General features: G+C 37.3%; 1 protein-coding gene across 1 annotated transcript; it reads right to left on the bottom strand.

The window, feature by feature from the left end:
• Positions 1–3,843: 3,843 nt before the first annotated feature.
• Positions 3,844–8,428, bottom strand: LOC148101404 (myelin-associated glycoprotein-like). Its single transcript, XM_087846052.1, has 7 exons — positions 8,386–8,428; positions 7,873–8,256; positions 6,388–6,693; positions 5,681–5,935; positions 4,659–4,743; positions 4,082–4,121; positions 3,844–3,921 (listed from the first exon to the last, which is right to left on the bottom strand). Exons 1-7 carry the CDS (start codon positions 8,426–8,428, stop codon positions 3,844–3,846), a joined length of 1,191 nt encoding a protein of 396 aa, XP_087702178.1.
• Positions 8,429–9,307: the final 879 nt, after the last annotated feature.

The following is a 9,307-nucleotide window of genomic DNA, read 5'->3' on the forward strand; positions in this document are numbered from 1 at the left end:
GGTTTTATTTATATATGTTTATATATAAATATATGCGGTGGCCCCTAGAGACAAAACATGTACAAACTCCAAAACACATTTCTAGCATGAACTAAACTTCCAAAGCAGAGCTACTAGATCACTTAAATTACACAATTGAAAGCACGTTTGTGTATTTATACACAGGCACTCATATATATTCAAATAATTTAAAAACAATGTTCATTTACCTGTTACTACCACACACCAAATCTGGTGGTTGGTACTTGCTGGCTTGTGTAGCCATAGGTAACAAAAGCTCAACACTGCACCTAGCATTCTGGAGCACTTCTGTTGACTTTTGTACGTGTTTTGAGTTTTTATGTGCTTCTGAGTTTGTACGTGTTTTTACATGTTTTGGAGTTTTTACGTGTTTTGGAGTTTGTACGTGTTTTTACGTGTTTTGGAGTTTGTACGTGCTTCAGGGTTTGTACGTGCTTCAGAGTTCGTACGTGATTTGAAGTTTGTATGTGTTTTGTCTCTAGGGTCCACCGTAAATATACTTTTATTTATTCACTCCACATAAAATGTAATAAATAAATCATATAATACAAAAATCAACTATTCACATTTCAACTTTTAACTATTTAAATTTTCAGCTTTTTCCTTTTACAAATTTAAAGTGAAACAACACAAAACCCTGCAAACCACAACACAATTAAATATAAATTAAAATATGAAAACAAAAATAACATGCATATTCTCTGTCATATGGGCCCGCATGAATAAACTTTCTGAATCCTTTATCATCTGCAACTGAAAATAGTTGTGGATGATTACTATACCTTTCTAATGTGACGTTGTTGTCCCTGGCTTTCTTTCTCTCCCTCTGGCTCTGTTCCTGTGCTACTGAGTGTAACTACCGCCCCTCCCCCCTCTGCCCAGCGTAAAGCACAAGGCTCGCGTGCTGAGTGAAGCAGAAAAAAAGTGCGAGAGAGAGGGTGAGAGAAAGAAAAAAAAACCCCCACGTGACGGCTCGCGATAAGGAGCCGGCTCGCGTCGTTCACGTCAAAGAGTCGGCTCTAAGAGCCATTTCGTTTGCGAACGACCCATCACTAGCAGCCACTGACAGCAGCAGCAGACCTGACCCTGGCCTCCAAACTCTGTGATATTTGTGATTCTCGTGACTTACAGAGCTTTGAATATAGTGTGTAAATTAGCCTTCACTTGTAAATAGTCACTGAAGCTGAAGTGGTGATCTGCCTTGTTGTTTTCTGTATTATTTCCTCCTGTTTATTCAGTTAGGGCAGGGGTCGGCAACCTGCGGCTCTTTTGTCCTTATACTGCGGCTCCGCGTGGTTTGGGAAAATAAATTAGAAGTATTTAGCTGAAGTGTATTTTATTTATGTTAGTTCTTTTTTAACTTGTAGTTCTAAATTGGAAGATTATTGTGATATTGAAATACAAATATATATATATATTATATTATTTTTTCATCGCTCAAAATAAGCATTACACTCGCAGAAGCCGGTGTGCCCGCCGAAACGCCGTGCATTTATTGACACTTTCAACCCCAGGTAGGCCAATTATGGATCTTCGGATCCACATTATGTCAGCAGCTATTCTCCACCGTGAACTATGTTACAAACAAACACCGCTCACGCCTCACAGATGACAGCTTACAGTCCTGCGTAAAGATGAAAGTGACTGTACACACAGGTGTTCACAGACGCGGACTACACCTTTCTTGGCTGCTGCCTCAAAGCACATTGTGCGCTGTCTATCTTGCATGCTGCACAATATTGTTTAATACTTAGTATCTACTGTTATCTACTGCTAGCTAGTTTTTTGTGATGGTGCTGTATTTATTATGTTGCTCTTTTTTTTTTTGCTTTCTCTTCTGTTTTTTTTTCTCCATACAGGTGATCCAGGTGTTTTGTTTGTTTTTCTTTCTTTCTTTCCCCCTTTCTCACCGTCTCTTGTCCCCTCTGGTTTTCTTTCTCTCCCTCTCTTTCTTTCATTCTTTCTCCCTGTCCTATGCCCCAGTCATGTCTGTCCCGTTTGTAGCAACCAAAAATAAAATAAATACATAATTATAATAAAGGTCAATCAAATGGACCAATATGGCAAGGCCATGATGATCCACTTGGTAAAATAAATCCGCTTGCATCTTTCTTTGCCTTAAGAAAACAATTCTGATGGCTAAAGATCCAAACGGGACAAAAAAAAAAAAAAAGATGAAAGTGACTTCGTTCAGCCCCGATTTGCAGACGCTGTGCGCAGAGGTTCAGGACCAGAAGTCCCATTGTAAACATATCACGGCAGACCCGATGATGTTTTTATGAACACGCTTTTCAGCATCTCTTCATTTTCTCTGTATCTATGAAGCGCCTTGAGGCGACATTTGTTGTGATTTGGCGCTATATAAATAAAATTGAATTGAATTGAATTGAATTCATTGACCACTTTTCAAACACAGTTGCTGTAAGCATACAGCCGGCTGTAGCTTTTCGGCTCACAGCCCAACACATACCAACAACAACACAACAGCATAGATGGCACAGACGCTAAGGCGGCGAAGCGTGATTGCAGGTGCCGGTCAGGTGCGTCCGCCTCCCCTGCAGCGGTGCTGCAGACCACGCCCTGCCACACACATTTACCTGGTAAAATACATATTTAGGCAGAATTTTGCAAATATTTATTTTTCTTTTTTAGCAGCATAGTGCTTTTTTCCAATTATTTTTTAAAAGCCAGGTCAAGGCTCCAAAAGCCCAAAGGCGATATGAGGGTGGCGGCTCACACCATTTCTGGTTTGCTACATGGATCATTTTAGTTCAGCTGGGTGTCTTTCCTTTTGTTATATTTCTGTAAGAGTTCAAAATGTGTTAATTACATAAATAAAATGTAATTTTCTCTGTAGCACATCATGGATTTCATAAGCAACACACCTTAGTTGTTCACACAAAGCATAAAGGTAAAAAACAATATATACAGTGTTATCTGCATTTTAGATGTCAAAAAGTATTTGTGGCTCCCAGTGTTTTCTTTTGCGTGGAAAATGGGTCCAAATGGCTCTTTGGGTCTTAAAGGTTGCTGACCCCTGAGTTAGGCGTAGCATTTGTCTTTTGTTTGTTCTTTTCATCACGTAGGGTTCAGGTAGCACCTCCTTGACTGATTAAGCTGGTTTTGTTTGTTATTTTGCCCTTTGTTCACCCCGGAGTCACGCTTCAGTTTAGGCACAATAAATCACTGTTCACTAAGAAATTGTTTTTTCTCTGTATGGTTTTGGGGCCCAGGGCGGGGTCACTTCTTTTTTTAAACTCTTATGTTACATTCCTGTACCCCTAAACTGGGCGTAACAAAATCTCATAAGTTTATATTTTATTCACAGCAGAACATAGAACACATATCAAATGGTTAAAGAGAGGAAATGTACTATTTTAAGAGACAGAAAAAGGTCATTCTGAGTTTGATGGCAAAACATGTTCCCCCCCAAAAAACAGAGGCATTCAGCATTTTCTGTTCTTTTAACAGCAGTCAGTAAAACCCGGGGAACAGAGGAGAGCATTTGTGTAACTTTTTGGAAAAGAATGTTGTCCCTTTCTTGTCTCATAGGGTTCAACAGTGTTCAGTTTGTCATATTTTTGGTTCCAAAATGTGCCAAATGTTTCCAGGTAGTTAAAGGTCTGGACTGCAGGTACCCCAGTGCATCACCCAGATTCTTCTTCAAGCAGGTGTAATAGATACATTATGTGATTCATCTTGCTGTAATATGCATCAGCAGTGATGGTGCCTTTCCAGATGTGCAGCCTGCTAATTACATAGGTACCGAAGCACCCCAATTACCTGCCTGTGTGACACTGTTGCCTACTTGCTGTCCTACATTCAGTCTAAAGAAGGTCTCTGGTTGGAGAAGAAAATCTCTTCATAATGGCCGTCCTCATTTTCTTGAAGACACAGACTCTGTGAAATAAAACGCACCAAACTTGAAATGCTATGAAGAGCTTGAGGATACAATAAGGTGATACTAACATCTAAAATCTGCTTTTGAGCACAGTCACGCTAAGCCTTCATTTTATGAGTGCACATGTAAAAACTACATTCATCAGAGTCAGTGTCCTACCTGTGCCTGATGTGAAGCTTGACGTGTTGATTTTAGTCGCCTAGAAGTTACAGAAATGTAATCATCAGAAATAATAATAATAATAATAATAATAATGTCTTGAGCAATCTACCTGAAACATTTCCTACAAGCTTAATTGAACAGGTCAGTCCAGAATCCATCACAGCAACACATTCATTGCAAAATAAATGCTTACGTGTTTACACGCTTTAAAATGTGTTTTGAATCTTGTGGAATTAATTCATTACATAACTTAGAAACTCACAAAGGGAACGTCAGACACGCAGGAACGATAAAATGTATCATATCATCATTTGCATGAAAAAATATTTTTATTTTGTGGAATATCTTAGCATCTTATGATACAATCTGAAGAAACTTCACATCTGTAGCCTTGTTTTCCCAGTGATACAAAAACTGAAATACTGAAGCTATAAACTTAAAAATATATCAACACTTCCACTGGTTTTAGTTAAAAGTTCAGTCAAAATTAAACCATTGACAGTTTCAAGAAATATCACAAGATAAAGGAAAGTGAGACAAAATTCGATATTCCATGGATGGAATAGAGTCTTACCAAAACACAAAAACCATACAGATGAGTATGATGATCCCAGTGATCCCTCCTACAGCAGCCCACCATGATAAAGGCTGATGTGTTCCTGCAGATATAAAAAGGTTAGTGACAAATGCACTTAGATAAATATCATGTTTGTCACTGAGTGTTCAGGCTTATATGAAGGTAACTTAAATGTTCACGTTGCTGTGTATGGTTTAATCTATTTACATTCAATCGAATGTTAAGAGAGTGAAAGCTTCCCTATTAACTTAATGATCTCAATCACTACTTTTGTGTCTTATTTAAAACAGCAGCATATTCAATGTTGGGGCCACAAACTTTGTGGTGATAAGGTTGTGTCTGCATGGTGTTGTATGTCTATTCCAGGGATTTGGGTTCATGTGGGAGGTTTTAATGAATGAGTGGGAAATATATTCACCTGGTTACCGGTCTGTCAAAAATGGAGAACAGGTGAGTAGGGAGACTGTATTTTTTTGCTGACTGTGTTTGTGCATGTCAAATGCCTTGCCTTCTTTAGATTGCCCTCAAGTAGCTTGCATGTGCTTGTGCTTGACTGCAAAGTGGATGGATGACTGAAATATGGAATAAATGCTCAATGGAAAATGAATGGAAGCTGGATTGTTTGCTGGTCTATTTAAGAATGAGTCAGCAAAGCAGTTCTCCCTACTTAATCCTTTGACTGGCCTAATTGATATCAAGTCACGTCATTCAGTTCAATAGAAAATAAAGCATTCTATGCATTAGGGCAATGAATCCGACCTGAACAAGACAGGTCGGATGGCAGTTAATACTAGTGTATTATGGGCACTTCTGTTTCTTCTGTTTGGGCTTGAATTTTCTGAGGATGACTTAAAGCTCTTGGACCCTGTTGACAGTGCTTTTATTTCTGTAAATATGGATGCGTTCCCATTATTCTCACCAAACTTTCTTCAATAAATTCAAACCTGTTAATCACAATTCTCCATACAGTTTATTAATATTAATACATGATTGATTCTTGTGCTGCTGTCTGCGTTTACCTGTTGGATGAAGCTCTGCTGATGTCTGATTACCCAGATCATTAGTGGCCACACAGTAATAAACTCCTCCATCTGTTACATTGAAGCTGTAAATCTCTCCTTCAGATACTTTCACAGCTCCATCTCTGCTCTTCTTGAACCAGGTGAAGCTGCTGACTGGAGGTTTGGCTCTGCTGGAGCAGGTCAGCTTCACCCAGCTGCCTGCTGACACCAAACCTGATGGACTGATGGATGCTGAGGTGTCTTTAGGAGCATCTGGAGAAAAAGATGTGAGTTAGATAAATAAATATAATGTAAATAAATTTTAATTTATAGTAGTCAGTTGGGTCGTGTGCATTGCTATGGCATGATTCATCTGCACCTCCATCTGCACATGGAGATGAAAACTTGCAGCAGAGTTAAAATGTGTTATGTCTGCTACCACAAGGACAGACGCCAAAAATCTTTACCACCACCAGGGCTAATTTTAAGCTCCATATTGTATCACATTTAGACTTTTCTTTATATAATTAGTTTCATATTTTGATTTCTGTAACACAAACATTGCAGGATAAATTAAGTATTTTCATTTTTCTTCGTTTTTTTGAAACAATTTTATGTACAACTGTGAATAAAAATTACTTGTAAATTATATCCCATAAATTATGATGAGCTGGCAGAATCATGATATGTTGACATGATCCAACAACTAACTCTGATTGTCTTACATGAAACACTGAGAGTCTCTTCTGTCTCTGCTGTCTTGGTGTCTTTTCCTTGGTTCACAGGATATCTGGCAGAGCAGTTGATCTTCTTTCCATCATGTGTGTCTGACAGAGTGATGTTCTGCTGGATTTTAGTTGTAAAGCTTCCATCTGTGTTTTCCTCTATTTTGTTGTGAGAGTCTTGTTGGAGATTCCAGGTGAGTTGAGGAGGGGAGTGTGGACAGGGAGTGGGAGCTGAGCAGGTTATAGTGACAGACTCCTTCTCCTTCAGATCACCTGGAATTGTAATATTGGGCCTCCAAGGAGAATCTGTGGTTTCAAAGATTTTGAAAATACATACAAATAAATACTGTGTGTAATACACTATATTTGTCTAATGTAAAATCATTTGTTCTGTTAACAATTTATTTAAAACTCTATTTAACACATTCTAATCCAGTGTACTGCATAGCACTGCACACTACACTTTACACTGTGATTACTAACCACTCTTTTGTCACATGTTTGCTGATGCATTGTTTTTGTTTTGATTTTCAAATATTTTTATGATGTGTATTATCATTTGTATTTTACTTTATTCAATTGATTTCAGATTACTTTTATCTCATTAAGATATTTGTTTGGTCATCTTTTCGTATCTTAAAAATAAGTTAATTATTAACCTTGTAAGAGCCAACCTATCCAAAAAAAAAAAAAAAAAAGCGAGAAATTTGAGATGCTTATTAACCCTTATAACAAAATCCACAATTTTTTGCTCTCATGTAGTGTATGATATATTTTTATTGTATAACTGTTATATTTTTGTATTGCATAAGATACGTGGCAAAAGTTTGTTAAAAACAATGTTAATTTAAAAAAAAAAAAATTTGTCCATAACATTTTGAAATTATGGCAAATATTGATCATGTTGATGATATACAGGTCTCAGAAACGCATGTATCAAGTATGATCCAAAGGGCATTATAGGGTTAACATGCATGCACATAAAAGGAGTGAAGCCTGTCAGCAGTAAGTATGTGAAGGGAATGGACAGTTTGAAGCAAATTGGCAAAAGTTGTAAAATCATTATTGAATGACAGTGATCTCCATGGCCTCAGGTCAAACTGCACTGAACACAGACAATTCTGTCAAAAAAAATCAGTGCATGAGCTCAGGAACATGTCTGAAAGCCATCAGTAGAGCTGGATGCAGAAATGGAAGTTACAAGTCCATTCCTGCTCTGAACACATTTAACATGAAGTGAGATGGAGATTAAACCTGGCTTTAAACTGGTCACACACTGAAAATGTTATCAAACAAAAAATATGATACATGCCGACTGCTTTGGAAAAAATCCTGTACAGTTAAGAAATAAAATGTAAATTGGGACAATCACAGAGACTGTATTGAAACTTTTAGGCTGATAAATCATGTTTTAGAATACAGAAAACTATCTGAATGTGGTTTGTCATTTTATTATTATTATTTTATTTATTTTAAATAACTCACCTCTGACTGTTATTTGAAGAGGATCACAAGAAGCTGTTGCCTTGAATGGTTCTCTCTCTACTCTGAAGAAGTATTTGTTTGTGTATGTGGTGGTTAAATTAGAAAACAGAGTGGTGCAGTCTCTCTGACTCAGGTTCCCAGTAATACTCATTGGATAGATGCTAACTGCTCCACTACTGTTGAAGATCACATTTTTTGGATTATTGACAAATCTATCATCATTCTTAATCCACACTCCAAAGGTTTTTCTTGTGCTGATAAATTTCCGTTCTTCTTTGGGTCTGAAGCTACATGGGATTTGCAAACAAGATCCACTCAGTGCTTCCAGCATCTTTGGTGCATTTATGGAGAGTGCTGCTTCATCAGTGCAATCAGCCAAAGCAGCTGTAAATACAGTGTCATGATTAGTAAACTGTTGACTCCATCTTCACTGACCTTTCAGATTTTGTTCAACAATTAAGTTCAGATTGTAAAATGACTCCATGTCTGTGAATGACTGAACAAACAGCTCACCTGGAACAAAGAGGACAATCAGCAACATGCCGACTGTCACCATGTTCACACACAGGAACTTGTTGAAACCTTGAATTACAAACACACATCACTTGAATTATGTATTTTGAAGAGATTTTTCATTATTCTTTAAAACAAATTCATAATCCAAACTTCCTCTTTGCAGTATGAGCTGTCATCATAAGGAACCATTATCAACAACATCTGACATATGAAATGAGTGAAACTAAATCACCAGGAAATAAACTGACATAAATGTATCTGTCAGTGCACTAAAAGAAGAATCACAAAATAAAAGATTAAGTGTCATTAAATAAAAGCATCAAATGTTTCCTTACCAAACAAGTCCCAGTTTAGTCTCACAGTTTTAGAGTGAAATGAAGCAAAATTACAATAAACCCTGTAAACTAGTGGTCAGCATATGAGAAAGCAAGCACTGACATACCCACTGAGTAAACTACACGATACACTCATTTGTGTCCTTCCTGCTTAAAAGTTGAAGGAGAGGATATGACATGTCTATTTTTAACGTCTGAACTCACATTCACAACCGAAAAGATTTTTTCTCAACTTCACTCCATCAGAGCCTGCAAGCTTAACCTTGGTTAAAATATTTTTTTAAAAATCCCAGTATGACCGTCACTTATTATCAGGAGTTATTACAAGCTGTTAGGGTCATCGTAAAAATTTATACTAAAAAAAAAACAAAACAACTGATTAGTAATAAACTGAAACTCTTTATCAGTTTATTTACCTTAACAAAGAAATCAACAACAGAAAGCATGACAACAGTCTGCATGCCCTCTGACACACAGAGGGATTGCAAGCCCAGAATATTTACAGAGAGAATGTATCTACCTGCCATGATCACAGAGTACATTTAGAACATTTATACAACAGAAAACTCATCAACAATTGCTTT

The sequence above is a fragment of the Neolamprologus brichardi genome, chromosome 9 (genome assembly GCF_056152115.1).
Source record: "Neolamprologus brichardi isolate AB-2024 chromosome 9, ASM5615211v1, whole genome shotgun sequence".
NCBI lineage: Eukaryota > Metazoa > Chordata > Actinopteri > Cichliformes > Cichlidae > Neolamprologus > Neolamprologus brichardi.